Genomic DNA, 15,841 nt, shown 5'->3' with positions numbered 1-15,841 from the left:
GGTGCCATTCATCCTGGTGAACATCTGGTTAGTTGTCACAACAATGTAAGAAGCTGTGCAATGTGATCTTTGGCTTTCCCTGCAACACAACTGTTTGTACTGTTGTCTGTAGTCCAGGCAGGTGCAGTCGTTTTTGTAACATGATATTTCAGCAGCATAACTTGCCATCGTCTTCTGGTGATACCTGTAGAATGAACATCTTTGCTACATCCACCTCCTTTATACTCTTATGGCCCCCCACCCCTTTTTCCACTGCCAGTTGCATGCCACGGTGGATGAAGTGCTGTGGCATGGGGGGGGGGGGCATTGCCGTCACCAGATGCTGGGTGCGAACTCTGGTCCCTCAGTATTCCTGTGGCCTGCATCAGCTGCGGAAGTTGCTCTTGGCCAACACTGTGATTTTAGTTGGCTAGGTACTGGGTCCCAAGCTTTACTGAGAGTGAATTCAGTGTGTCTGTTGATCAGCCTATCAGCCTCTCATATTTCAATAGCTGATCAACAAATATACTGGGTTTACTCTCAGCAAAGCTTGGAACCCAGCACTCGGCCAAGTAAAATCACAGCATTGGCAGAGAGTGATTACTGTACTCAATGCAGGCCACAGGAGTACTGAGGGACCTGAGTTCGCACTCAGCATCCAGCAGTGCCATCCCCCACACCACTCTACCCATCACAGTGTGCAACCAGCGGTGGAGGAAGGGGTGAGAGCGATAAGAGTATAAAGGAGCCGGGATGTAGCAAAGATACTCTATCTACAGGTATCACAAGAAGGTGGCGGCAAGGTACACAGTTGAAATATCGTGTTACAAAAATAACTGCACCCAGCTGAACGCCTGACAATGGTACAATAAGCCGTACAATGATGGTAGCAGAACTGGTATATGGCATGGATGCTTTCACAGGTGGCCTGGCCTCTGAAGTGGTGGGATAAGCCTGTGAAAGGCCTGGAACAGGAAGTGCTGGTTGGATGGATTGGGCAGGTCTTGCACATGGATCTCCCTGTGGCAATAGGATGGTATTGGGAATAGAATAGGGATGGACTAGGATGTTTCGTAGATTGAGTGGGAAATGGAACACCACTTTACAATGGGGGCGGAGCATCTTTGGTAGGATGTCTCTCATTTCAGGGCATGATGATAGACTATCCTGTGAATGGTGGGAGGACTGGGATAGTGTGGGGATGTGTCACGGGAAATCTGTTTGCAGAAAAGGTCTGCAGGATAGTGCCGTTTGTGAAAGCGTTTGTGAGACCATCAGCATGCTTTGCAAGGGAGTTCTTGTCACTGCAGATCACCCTCCCCAGGTGGCCCAGGCTACTGCAGATACACCCTCCCAGGTGGCCAGGCTGTATGGGAGGGATTTTTTGGTGTGGAAGGATGGCAACTGTTGCTGGCTGGTGGGTTTAATGTGGACAGAGGTGTGGATGGAGCCATCAGAGAGGAGGAGTGCAATGTCCAAGAAGGTGACATGCTGGTTTGAGGAGGATCAGATGAAATGGACAGAAGAGAAGGTGTGAAGGTTGTGAAGGAATGAGGATAGTGCCTCTTGGCCCTGAGTCCAGATCAGGAAGATTTCATCAAGGCACCTGAAACAGACCAGTGGTTTGGGGTTTTGGGTGACAAGGAAGGTTGCTTCTAGATGGCCCATAAACAGGTTGGCCTAAGAGGGTAGTGGCAAGGCCAATGGCATGAGGGATGTTGGTGTACAGGGAAGTGGTGTCAGCAGGGATCCAAGAGGTAGAGGGATAAGGATGGTGGAGAGTAGGTGAAGGATGTGGTTTGTATCCTTGTTGTGGCATGTTAAGCAATCAGGGCCAAAATTCTTTCAGTGTGAGCTCAATAACCAACTAAATGGGAATTCCAGGATTATTTTGTGTTTGTGGATTTGGGAGAGTATGCAGAAGGTGTGTGTGAGATGCCATAGGGGCAGGAAGGGAAATGGATTCAGGGCAGAGGCAGTGGCAGTGGTATATAACCTGTGTGCCATGGAGCCCTGCTGCACCATGAACCACCCAAGGCACCACGGATTTGTCTCACAGTTGGTGGAAAATAAGACAGTTCTGTGAAATTTCATTTCTGGTGTCAGTCTGTCTGTCCTTGGAGAAATTCCACTTTAGATTATGACCAGCCTGCATAAGCAGTCATAACTGTGAAGCTGAACAATCACGTGTTACACATAGCTCTGGCAGTGATTGTGGTTTCTTCAATCAGTTGCTTAGTTGGTTGATTAAAGGGACCAAATTACTAAGTAATCAGTCCATTTTTCCTCAAACAGTAAAGTCTACATGACTGTGTATCAGAGATGGTCTACTGCACAAAACCCAGGGGAAGAAAACTCCAAGGTCTATCAGAGGTCAATGAATTTGAAATAAGGAACAAAACAGAAGCAAGGAAGACAAAGAAAGTCAGGCAATGCACCCCATCTAGTGAGCAGCCAGAAGCCTCTGATAGCAGAGTGTTATGAGAGGACATACATCCCTAACCCCTCCCCCGCCCCCACCACTTACCACAGGTACCTCACTCAGAAATTGTCTAGGAAAAACTAGCAACATGGACGAGGTAAGAGAAGCCCACATAGACGTAAGGCAAACACCCCACTCAAGGGGGGAGGGGGAGGGGGGGGGGGCAAGTGAGGTCTGGGTGGACCACCAAGCCCAGACAGCTGCAGTCTGGTCTGGTAAAAGCCCCCTTCACGAATAAAATGTAAAACTAGTCAGCCACTGAGGCATGGTCTCCTAATACCAGCGATAAGGAGTTAAGGAAATTGTTGTGAAGGTGATAAACTATGAAAAAGTCATAATAACCAAGTGCAGATCAAGACTTCCTGTTGAGAAGGAAATGAAGGTAGCTATATTTAATTTGGTGCCACGATTTGACAAGTTGTCTAATAAGAAGCAAGCTCAAGTTTTGCACTGAAGTAAGTAGTATGTTATTTACTTTATTTGTAACTCTTTTTAAATTAATTGTTCCAGTTTTTACAAGGTATACTACAGGGGAGCACAGAAACTACATAGTTAGGATGGGGTAACTCGGGCAGAGTTTATAGGTGGAGGAGACAGACAAATGGCAGGGGCCTTCCAGTAGTCATGACAACAGTAGTGGAATATTTATCTGCATGCAGGATGATTAGGTCTTCTGCTGAAACATTGGTTTCTTAGGAAGGGACCTGGGGAAGGATGGTGAGGCCAAGCTGGAGGTAAGGAATTCCTGGAAGGTGACCAGGGAGGGGTTAGTTGAGAGTGGGGAGGGTGCGAGGATTACAGTTGGATGGCGGTATGAACTGGGAAGCGCATTGTTCAATTTTGGGATTATGTTGGCATTGGTTGGAGGGATTGGTGGCAAAGAAGTGTTTCCGTTGCAGGGATCAGGAGGAGGAGAGTAGGTCTTTGAAAAGTCCAGCATGTTTAAATTTGGGTTAGGGCTGAAGGTGAGGCCACTAGATTGGACTGAAACTTCTGCAGAGCTGAGGATTTTGGTGGAAACTTTTAACAGCAGTATTCTGGGATTGTTTCAGTTCTGGATTTTGTGGAGTGTTGAAGGGAGTTTTGGGGGATATGGCAAGCTGAAAAGGTCATCTAGGCAGGGTTTGAGAGCTATGAGGAGTTGTTGAATACAAACACTGTGGGTAGGATAGGAGTTGCATAGTGGTGCCCCAATGAGGCAGTAGGATATCAAAAGGCTGGATAACTTATGGAGATGGTGTCTCGAATGTTCTTCCAGATGCTGGAATGCAAGAAATTCAATTTCAGAGATGTGATGTATGTAGTAGGAATTGCACAGTAGCAGTATCTTGTGGAGGGAGCAGAGGTGGTTTCCAAGTGAAAGATACCATCACTTCCTTCACCAATTCTCCATCACCCCCACTCCTTTACCTCCAGGAGTCCTACTCGTCACTGCTGATGCCACTTCCCTATACACCAACAGCCCTCATGCCCATATTGTTGCCGCTACTGAACACCACCTCTCCCAACGTCCTTGAGACTCCAACCCACTACCTCATTTCTCATAAACTTTACGAACTTTACACTAACACTCAACTACTTCTCCTTTGAAGGGAAGATATACAAAAAAATCTGCTGTTCAGCGGTTGACACCCTCCTATGCCAACCTGGTTATGAACCATCTAGGGGAAACCTTCCCAGCCTTCCAAATCCTCAAAGCACTTGGTCTGGTTCTCGTTCAGGTCAATTGATGATATCTTCATGATCTGGGCTCAGGGCCAAGACACTACCCTCATTCCTTCACAGTCTCAACACCTTCTCTTCTGTCCACAGATTTACCATACCGTACCCCCCGCACACTCCTAATCCTCCTACCATCCCCAAGAATAGGCTACAAAGGAGTGCTCCCTATGCCATGCAACACCACCCTGGGCTGAAGCAACTGAACCACATCCTTCATCAGGGCTTTGATTATATGTCATTATGCCCTGCGCTGAGGGACATCCTACCCAAGATCCTTCCCACCCCTCGCAAAGTGGTGTTCCATCGTCCACCCAACCTCCACATCATCATAGTCCGCCCCTGTGCCACACCCACTGGCCATCCCAGAGGGGAGTAATCCTTACAACACTTCCTCCACTTCAAAAACCATCCTAGCCTAAACCTATGATAACCCACCATCCCCACACCCTCCACCCTTTTGTTTCTGCCCCCCATGTTCTATCACCTTCTCCCAGCTCACGCCCTCTCACCCTAATTTTCATCCTCTCACCTCATTGTCGTCCCCTTGCCATCAGTGTGTGCCGTTCTCTGCCAACACACCAGCTGGTCTTTTCCCCTTCTTTGCCCCCCCCCCCCACACACACACACACATCAGCCTCCTACTATGCCCCAGGGGCCTTGTCCTGCCACCTAGAACCTGCAAGCTCTATCCGCTAGCATTGACTCCTCTCCTTCCACCCATACTCTGCTATCCTGTCCCCTTTCCAGCTCCACTCTAGGTTGCTGCTTTTGCTTGACATGACACGGTTGCAGTCTGGCTCGAGCGGTTTGAGATAGTAGTTATGTGTACATGAAGCATGCTTATTTGTGTGAATATTTGTGTCTTTTCCTTTCTGAAAAAGGCTGTGGCCAAAAGCATAGTGTGTGACAGTGTTTTTGTCATCTGTCTACAACTCAATGTGTCATCCTTATGGGGAACAGAACATCTTTTTCATAATGTTGTTAATATTCCAATCTGGACTTTTAATTGTTTGTTGTAGCTCTAAAGTTTTTATTTTTGATGTAATTTGCTACAATTGTTTAGAATGCTAGTCTTAAGGTTTAACATATTGATGAGCTCATACAGTCATCAACAAAAGTAATAAGATTGCACCCATCTCTGGAAGTTTGCCTGTACTAGAATGCTTTAACACCTCGCTACTGAGAGCCAACCATTTTTGGAATAACTCCATATATAGTCCTGCTGAGTGATTGAAACATTCTTTCACAAATTGTTGGTCATTACGTTTTAAAAGCTAGTTTGAAATTTCTCTTTTACAATTTGTTTGTTTGTTGTTTTAGGAGATGGTTTGAGACTATTGTCATGTAAAAGTTGGCCAGCATAATTGATTTAAGCTACACAGGTACACTAATATCGTGTACTACATAATATATAAATTTCAATTTTTTCCTGAATAATAATAATAATAATAATAATACGAAAAAAAGCGTTTCAAAATTACAATTGCAACAAATCAGAAGAAACCCACAAGAAATTCCTTGAAGTCCGCAAACAAGCATCCAAGAGTTTACGGCAAAACAAACGGAAATATGTAAATGACCAACTAAAATCGATAGAAGACAACTTTAAAAATTACAACACACACGATTTCTATAAAACCTTTGCAAACCACATTAAAGGGTACTGTCCACAGAACCTCTGCTTCCGAAAATCAAATGGTAAACTGGCCTTAACAAATAAGGAAAATTGTGAAGAACTAGCGAAATATTTTTCAAAGCTTTTAAACTGTCCAGAACCTAAGGAGAGGTTTCCGAAAATACAACCAGAAACCGTATCAGAAAACTCAGCACCACCAACAAAAGAAGAAATTTATTCACATATCCAGAAGCTTAAAAATAACAAAGCATCAGGTGAAGATGGAATTGTAGCTGAACTCCTGAAAAATTTAGGTCCAAATTCACTCAGAGAAATCACACACATTATCCAAAATATTTGGCAAACCGAAAAAATCCCAGATGACTGGAAGATCGCACTAATTCACCCACTACACAAAAAGGGTGACAAATCAGATGTGAACAACTATAGAGGGATCTCGCTTTTACCAGTCACCTATAAAATTTTGTCAGCCTGTCTCCTGAAGAGAACACAAGAACAACTAGAATCAAAATTATCTGAATACCAAGCAGGATTTAGAACAAACAGGTCATGCCCAGAACAAATTTTTAACCTCAAAACCATAGTCAAAATGCGAGCTCTCAGACAAAAGCCATTAGTATGCACATTTGTAGACTTTAAGAAAGCATACGATTCAATAGATAGACCCTCATTATTTCAAATTTTAGAAGAAAGGGGATTAGATTACAAGACACGAGAACTAATAAAACAAACACTAACTGACACGAAGTCTAAAATAAAATTCATGGGAGAAATTTCGGAGCCCTTCGGCATTCAGACAGGTGTGAGACAAGGCGATGGACTCTCTCCTCTTTTGTTCAACATCGTTCTTGACAAAGTTATGGAGGAATGGGAGAAACAACTACGGAAAAATGAGTGTTGGAAACCAATTTCACTTGGCTTTTCCAAAAACAATCTTTACATTCCATACCTCGCTTTTGCAGATGATCTAGCAATACTAGCGGAGGATGAGCAGACCGCCATTAAACAGATTGACACACTCAAAGAATGTGCTGAGAAAGTTGGGCTACAAATCTCATTTGAAAAAACTGAATTCCTATGTTCAAAAGTAGAAATTGCAAGCTTAAAAACAAAATATGGCAAAATCAATAGAATCCCGTATTTTAAGTACCTCGGAGAATACATTGAACCAACAGGCCAAGAAATAGTATCACAGCAAAATCGTTTACAAAAAGTCAAAAAAGCATTCTGGTTAGTCCACAACCTCTACAACAAGAAATCCTTGTCAAGACAAACTAAAATTCGGCATTACAATACCGTCATAAAACCAACAGTCCTCTATGCAAGTGAAACACTAGTACTGAACAGAAAGCGAGAACTCGAAGACATCAAAAAAGAAGAGAGAAAAATCATTAGGAAAATTTTAGGAGCGAGACAGACTAAAGATGGCTACAGACTGCAAACAATCAAAACAACAGAAAAGTTTTCAAACATAGAAATTGATTTTAAGAAAAGGCGACTGAAATTCTTTGGTCATCTTAGCAGATTACCAGAAAACCGTTTGACCAGAAAGCTAATAAATTACGTAACCTCACTTAAAGCTTCAACACCTTGGATGATCGAAGTTAGAAAAGACCTCACCAACGCGGATATAACAGCAACCGATATTTCAGACAGAGATACTTTTAAGCACAAAGTAGAGAAGTGGAAAGTTTTACCAGAGCAACCAAAACAAAAACAGTACAGACCGAAGTGGTCAGAAGAGCGAAAGCAAGCCTTCTCAAAAAGAATGAAGATCTATTGGAGCAACAAGAAGAACCAGAAAAAAAGTTGATTGTCATTTGCTTAATGTCATTTGCTTAATGTCTTCCGTTATTGGGAGAATTCATAAATAATAAATAAATAATACGTAAAAGTAAAATCTGTGTGTTTTCCATGTGTGTGTTTGTGTGTAATGAATAAAGGATTACTACATGAAATTAAATATTGTACATCTACATCTACATTTACACTCCGCAAGCCATCCAGCGGTGTGTGGCGGAGGGCACTTTATGTGCCACTGTCATTACGTCCCTTTCCTGTTCCAGTCGCGTATAGTTTGCGGGAAGAATGACTGCCAGAAGCCCTCCGTGCGTGCTCAAATCTCTCTAATTTTACATTCGTGATCTCCTCGGGAGGTATAAGTAGGGGGAAGCAATATATTAGATACCTCATCCAGAAATGCACCCTCTCCAAACCTGGACAAGAAGCTACACCGTGATGCAGAGCGCCCTCTTGCAGAGCCTGACACTTGAGTTTGCTAAACATCTCTGTAACGCTATCACACTTAACAAATAACCCTCTGACGAAATGCGCCGCTCTTCTTTGGATCTTCTCTAACTCCTCCGTCAACCCCACCTGGTACAGATTCCACACCATTGAGCAATACTCAAGTATAGGTCGAACTAGTGTTCTGTAAGCCACCTCCTTTGTTGATGGACTACATTTTCTAAGGACTCTCCCATTGAATCTCAACCTGGCATCTGCCTTACCAACAATTAATTTTATATGATCATTCCACTTCAAATTGTTCCGTACGCATACTCCCACATATTTTACAGAAGTAACTGCTACCAGTGTTCGTTTCGCTATCATATAATTATACAATAAAGGATCCTTCTTTCTATGTATTCACAATACATTACATTTGTATACGTTAAGGGTCAGTTGCCACTCCCTGCACCAAGTGCCTATCCGCTGCAGATCTTCCTGCATTTCGCTGCAATTTTCTAATGCTGCAACTTCTCTGTATACTACAGCATCATCCGCGAAAAGCCGCATGGAGCTTCCGACACTATCTACTAGGTCATTTATATATATTGTGAAAAGCAATGGTCTCATAACACTCCACTGTGGCATGCCAGAGGTTATGTCAACGTCTGTAGAAGTCTCTCCATTGAGAACAACATGCTGTGTTCTGTTTGCTAAAAACTCTTCAATCCAGTCACGCAGCTGGTCTGATATTCTGTAGGCTCTTACTTTGTTTATCAGGCAACAGTGCGGAACTGTATCGAACGCCTTCCGGAAGTCAAGGAAAATGGCATCTATCTGGGAGCCTGTATCTAATATTTTCTGAGTCTCATGAACAAATAAAGCGAGTTGGGTCTCACACGATTGCTGTTTCCGGAATCCATGTTGATTCCTACAGAGTAGATTCTGATCCAAGAATGACATGATACGCGAGCAAAAAACATGTTCTAAAATTCTACAACAGATCAATGTCAGAGATATAGGCCTATAGTTTTGCGCATCTGCTCGATGACCCTTCTTGAAAACTGGAACTACCTGTGCTCTTTACCAATAATTTGGAACAGTCTGTTCCTCTAGAGACTTGTGGTACACGGCTGTTAGAAGGGGGACAAGTTATTTCATGTACTCTCTGTAGAATTGAATTGGTATCCCGTCAGGTCCAGTGTACTTGCCTCTGTTGAGTGATTTCAGTTGCTTTTCTATTCCTTGGACATTTATTTCGATGTCAGCCATTTTTTCGTTCGTGCGAGGATTTAAAGAAGGAACTACAGTGCGGTCTTCCTCTGTGAAACAGCTTTGGGAAAAGGTGTTTAGTATTTCAGCTTTATGCGTACCATCCTCTGTTTCAATGCCATTATCATCCCAGAGTGTCTGGATGTGCTGTTTCGTTCCACTTACTGATGTTTCAGTCCACTTACTGATTTAACGTAAGAACAGAACTTCCTAGGATTTTCTGTCAAGTCGGTACATAGAATTTTACTTTCAAATTCACTGAACACTTCACGCATAGCCCTCCTTACGCTGACTTTGACATCGTTTAGCTTCTGTTTGACTGAGAGGTTTTGGCTGCGTTTAAATTTGCAGTGAAGCTCTCTTTGTTTTCGCAGTAGTTTCCTAACTTTGTTGTTGTACCACGGTGGGTTTTTCCCGTCCCTCACAGTTTTACTCGGCACGTACCTGCCTAAAACGCATTTTACGATTGCCTTGAACTTTTCCATAAACACTCAACATTGTCAGTGTCGGAACAGAAATTTTCGTTTTGATCTGTTAGGTGGTCTGAAATCTGCCTTCTATTACTCTTGCTAAACAGATAAACCTTCCTCCCTTTTTTTATATTCCTATTTACTTCCATATTCAGGGATGCTGCAATGGCCTTATGATCACTGATTCCATGTTCTGCACTTGCAGAGTCGAAAAGTTTGGGTTTGTTTGTTATCAGTAGGTCCAAGATGTTATCTCCATGAGTCAGTTCTCTGTTTAATTGCTCGAGGTAATTTTCGGATAGTGCACTCAGTATAATGTCCCTACCACCCGTCCTAAACATCTGATCACTTTGAACATTACTAGAAAGACCATAACTCTTTTTCTGGAAACTATCCTCTCAGTTCCTTTGGACTACTCTGTTTAAAGTACAGCCTATATTGCTACATTCTTTCAAACTACTTAGTGAAGCATCCATGGTACACTTCCTGAGGGAGGTTTTATATGTTAATCACAAATATTCCAGAGTTTCAAAATGTTGACTGTGGATGGTTTCTTAACTTGTGTAAAGAAAGAGAAGTCTGGTGAGAAGAAAACTGGATTGTAAGGTCCCTACTAGGAAATTGTGTTTTAGTGATGGAGCCAGAACCCACTCAGTTGCCTCTGTAAGAGCTTCTGAATTTCCAAAAAATTTAGTAAGATATGTCCAGCATACAGTTATTGTGTCACTTTATTCAACTATGGTTCTCAGCATATAAAATCAACACGAATCTTTCCCTGGTCATCCTCATGAGTCCACTCTAACTGCAGAAGCACCGTGAGGAAGATCACGAGAAGCAAATGTGACACTTTGTCTCTGTCAACATGTGTCCTTTTTTTTGGCCACCTTGAATGACAATGCCTCCAGTGGTCTAATGTAAAATCTTAGAGGTGACCATTTAAACAATCATAAGAGCATGTGAATTGTTCTGATGTGTACAGTAAGCTTTCTTTTCAATAATTCTCTGAACATTACATGCTTTTTCTAGTTGAAACTAGATTTACCTGGTTCTGAATCTGAAAACCAAAAAAGTGTGAAAGTGCCTAAACCAAAAATTTTTATGTTGTCAAAGAGTTGACTACTAACAAGGTTAGTTGCTGAGCTACATTTTTATACTTGGCTGGGGCTATGATCTGACCCTGCCATGAGACTAACTGGCCATTTTAAATCGCTACTTTGTGCTGAGGGGATCTCGATTGCAGGGAGCCAGTGCGTCACTGTGTGTCCTCATTAATAAGATACAGATCGAACTGGCAATCTGCTGGTGCTCCATTGATGTCCTGTTGCAACATGTGGTGCTGCATCCTGTCTGCTGCTGCTGTTATGGCCACTTGCAAGATAGCATGCAGCGTGTGACGGACAATGTAGTTGATGATTGCCGGCCGAGGCAAACATTCATTGTGTGCCCCCAGTTTGTGGCATGCAAAAAAAATGATGCCACACAAAGGGCAGTGATGCCATTGATCTGTGGGATGCAATCTGGATGTGATTTGATACAAAAAACTTTTTTAGGACACTTAGACACTATAGTTTGCAGTGACTTGCACAGGCACACGCGGTAGCTGTAGTACGCAGTCAGTGTGTGTCTGATGTGTTCTCCCTGTTAATACTTGTGCTGGGCAGTGAATCCATGTCACCATCAAATACTAAAAATATTACATCCAGAGTTCGTACCAGAAACAATATCCATCTAAGCCTGTATTACCACTTCGGGATAACAGCTGCAGCACCGCGCCACTGTGGGTTTGGGATTAGTGTATAGCATAGCAGAATACTGTGTTCCTGTGTGGATAAACAGCAGCCATATAAGCAAACTTGATACCAAACTCAGTACAACTTTATGTATGATAACAGGCTCTCTAAAAACCTTCACCAATTATCTCCCAATTTCTAATCCATATCGCTCCACTTTAACTCGGAAAGCAGGAAGCTTTTATAAGAGAGTATAAGGATGTACTTGGACAACTCCGAGCTTCCCAATCATACCTATGTCCCAAGTGCTGCATCTGACAGGCTAAAATCCAAGCAACTAGCAGAAGTCCGTGAAGAAGGATTTAATACGTGCCAGAAGTGTAAGCAAATATGGATCCAGCAAACACCAGCAGGAGTACAAAATGGAGTATAAAAGGACTTTCCTTTCAAGTGGGAAAAAGTGCCTGGCTCGTCTTGCAGCTGCATTGGACACCCCAGTCCATTCAACACATTGTGCAGGAGTGTACTTTAACATGGTACCCAGGCAATGCAAATGACTAATTGTCTGACCCTGACCACAGATTCTGTTGACTGAATTGAGAAATTAAATTTAATGTTATAAACTGTTGTACCATATATTTAAGATATTTCCATTCTGTTTTATGTATTTTTCCTTAATTCAGTTCTATCTGAGTAATAATTCCATATGTTCTGCCATGTACTAAATTAATACTTTGTCATTCACATAGAAGATAATGTGAAATTGGGTGAGTCTTTTTGAAACATCTTGAACATAAAATTAGTTTGTGTGTGGTAAGTTTTGTTACCTCCATCTCATTAATTTTGCTTTCACTTATCTCAATAGGCTGTCAGAATAATGCTCCTTCAATAACTCCGCATTGCTCAAAATCAACTTGTATTTCAGCTCTGGTAGAGCATCTCCCTCCACAAGAGAGGCGATTGCAGGTATGCTGAGTATTAGTGGATCCTTTTTAAATGAAGCTGGCAGCTCTAAAGCAGATCTTGCACCTAGGTTACAGGGGAAAAATTCACAGTTAGATGAAGAAGGCTTGGAAGCAATGGGGAAAGTCCACCAAGATGAAGATTACAGTAAGTTGAAATGTTGCATTGGATAGAAGCTTAATAGCATTAGCATGATTTAATACTTTCTCTGTTTTGTTTGATGTACACAGCTCCTTTAAAAGCCAGCCGTTTAACACACACTTGTACAGTATACAAAAGATAAGGCTCATTGACCCTTTTGCTGCATTCTATGCTAAGGGTGGCTTTCTTTATGGCGGTACTGCTCGCCAAATGTTGGTGCCTATGCTGATAGAGTTCTGGCCAGCATGAAATACTTATCAGCCGATTTTTCGAAAACTATTGGATGAAAAATATTTGACTTTTGCACATCTTCACTCGATAAAGAACTGAATTTCTTTTTGTTATTCATTATACTTACTGCACGAAATTTTGAAGAGTCTGCAGAGCTTCGAACATATTGCATAAACTTTGCATGCGGTTGATTTTTATCTCGTACATTGCAGTGAATTGTAGTGGCAACTTCTGCCACCGAATGTATCAGGATGACCAAATGTAGTGGGAAGAGGTAGAAGGCAAGTGATTTATTATTTCCAACTACAGTGCCGTGTTCCCCTTCATCTGCGTCACCGGGTCCCGCAATGCTGAAGACACCACTTCGCTGTCTGTGAAATGGCTTGGCACGGAATGGCTGCCTCAGCTACCCGTGCATGCACTGTGTGTCGGCCTTGTATGCCAGTGGAGTTGCGTCGCCGTCAATATGCCAGCATTTGACTCAGCGGCCTGCGTCCCTGCCAACTCAGTGCCGCTCGGTGTGAGCCACAGGTGGCCAGCAGCGTGCTCCTCACCAGCGCGGCTGAAATCGTGGCGACAAGCGCCCGCAGTCCAGTGTCCGAATCTGTGGCCCTCGCCTCGGGATACCTCCGGCTTGTGTGGGAAGCCAGGACGACTGCCCACGGTAGCGAGCCATGGAGTGGCCCACCGCTGGCTGGCTACGGACCCTGCATTGGCCTCAGAGGGTCAAACCAGTGACCCGCCATGGACTGGAACGCTGGCGCCCCATGTGCTGCTGCGTGTAGCTGGTGGTGTGACACGACCCGCCGTCCGGGAGAGCTGACACACTTCAATCAATCTCGTTAGAAACCCGCACCTATTTATACGCGGCTGTGTGCCTCTGTTTTGCCATATGCGCCGCTTCACGTCACGTACTCGTGACACGCTAGGTTGGCCAGTGGGCCCCTTGTGCCTGTGATTTGCGACATGCAAAACTGCTACGTATACTCTTTCAGCATCTTCAACTTTTGTACTCCTGTCTTCCTCAGTTGCGTGTAATATCACGGTATATTGCTAATTTTTACCGTCTGGACACACACACACACACACACACACACACACACACACACACACACACGAATGCATACACGAACAGATCACAGATACTTCAATAATTACACTTGAAAGTTAGGCAATAACATTTGATCTTTGGCAAAAACGTTTGACACTCGGCAACAGAAACCAAAACATTGCATTGAAACAAGCGTTCAGTTCATAGTGCTGTGGAATGTGGGAAAAAAACCGCAAATTGGCATTCATAAGAAGAAAAACAACACCAAAAATGCAACAGGAGCGTAATATGTAAGAAATTGTCCACACAACCTGTAAGTACAGTTCAAAACATTACTACTTAATAGGAAATACCAACCACCAAAACTGTTTATAACCTATAGGCACAGTGACAAAAATGTAAATTAAATAGCTAATATATGTACATATTCCAGGCCACTGATGATACCTTGCAGAAAATAAAGGCGAAACGCGTATGGCACTAAAATTGTGTTTTATTCAGTTGCTGTCAGACGGTCATAATTAAAAATTATCAATATACTCTTTCAGCATTTTGACGGCCCTATGGCGTGTATTCTACTTCGCAACTGTTGGTATGCATAACTTACTGCAGTCCGGCTCGCACCTGGCTGTAACTTGTGCTCAGAATATTGCACAAAACTAACTCTCCCTATCCTAAACGGTGGTGCCGCCACAGAATGAAATGTAGATAAGATAGTGAAATATTATTTAAAATTTAGAGCTGAAAGACATCACACTTCGTTCTCGAGTTATTGGGTTTGTTATCCAATAGATGGTTGTGCGTGACACGCCCATTCCTGTCCTTGTGTATCATAAATCATGGTCATCAGTATCAGCATATGTCATGAACAGTTCAAGACAGCAAAATGAGTTTTTTTGCAAATGATAACACGCAATGAGGCACATACGTTGCATGATAAATACTCGAAATTTTTTATTCAGCTAGACATGGAAGTAACTCATCCACAGCAGTGAGGGTATGAGGGCTCAGGATGTGTTTACACACCCACAGTAGTGAAAGGGTTAGAGTGTTGGATAGTAATAAAGAAGGGAGTGACACAAATTTCTACTGAATAGTGAATGCACCAGTGAATCCAGGAAATGGCTGGATACAACCTCTGAGGAACCAGCAATTAGTTCCTTAGTTTCACAATAGAGGTGCTGTATCTACTGAAGCTGATACCTGATAAAATTCAGATGAATGGTTATCAATCTTGGGGGGGGGGGGGGGGTGATGGTTCATTACAAAATAATATTCTGCTTCTGTTGCATGTTCTACAGTTCTTGCTGTGGCAGCCATTAAGAACCAGAATTTATATTTAAAATACAACAGATATTGAACATGCAATATGTGATGGCTTGAGTATGTATGTATGTATGTATGTATGTACTATTAGATGAATTGTGTGATGTGTTGTTGGCCACTCCGTTTTTTCCCAGTGTAACAACACTTCGTACGTATGCATGGAAATAATTTGAACCTGGTCACATTAAAAACACTGTGAATGTAAAACAGTTCAGACACTATCTGCACAGTTTCATCAACCACCACAGAACAGTATGACTGTTCAGGATCAAAAGAACAAGGCATAAATGCTTCTTGATAATACTGTAGGTCTTTGCATTGAAACCTTATTTGTTTTGTAAGTTTTCTAAAACAGAATGCAATTTAGTTTGTGCCTAACCAACTGAGAAAGGACTGCATGCAGCACACAGAAAAGATCCTTTTTTTCTCCTGTAAAGAACAAAATAATGATTGCTTTCTAACATGAAAGAAAATTCTTACTCATACAAATAAATCGTACCTGTAACATAGCCATCATTCGCATTTCTCTGATAATAATGAGTGAGCCACCCTTCCCCCTCCCACAAAAAGAAAAACCACCATTACTGAACTCAAGGAAATTAAACAGTG

At 42.6% G+C, this 15,841-nt stretch overlaps 1 protein-coding gene across 3 annotated transcripts in view; it reads left to right on the top strand.

The window, feature by feature from the left end:
* The window catches only part of LOC126248709 (lysine-specific demethylase phf2-like), a 174,158-nt gene that overhangs the window by 133,978 nt on the left and 24,339 nt on the right, over nucleotides 1-15,841 (top strand). For all 3 annotated transcript variants that reach the window (XM_049950004.1, XM_049950006.1, XM_049950003.1), the window contains one exon: nucleotides 12,446-12,630. In XM_049950004.1, the coding sequence (XP_049805961.1) occupies nucleotides 12,446-12,630 (185 nt within the window). The remainder of the gene's footprint in view (nucleotides 1-12,445; nucleotides 12,631-15,841) is intronic.

The sequence above is a fragment of the Schistocerca nitens genome, chromosome 3 (assembly GCF_023898315.1).
Source record: "Schistocerca nitens isolate TAMUIC-IGC-003100 chromosome 3, iqSchNite1.1, whole genome shotgun sequence".
Taxonomy (NCBI): domain Eukaryota; kingdom Metazoa; phylum Arthropoda; class Insecta; order Orthoptera; family Acrididae; genus Schistocerca; species Schistocerca nitens.
The sequence above is the reverse complement of the archived record's forward strand: the minus strand, read 5'-3'. Positions and strand labels throughout refer to the sequence as shown.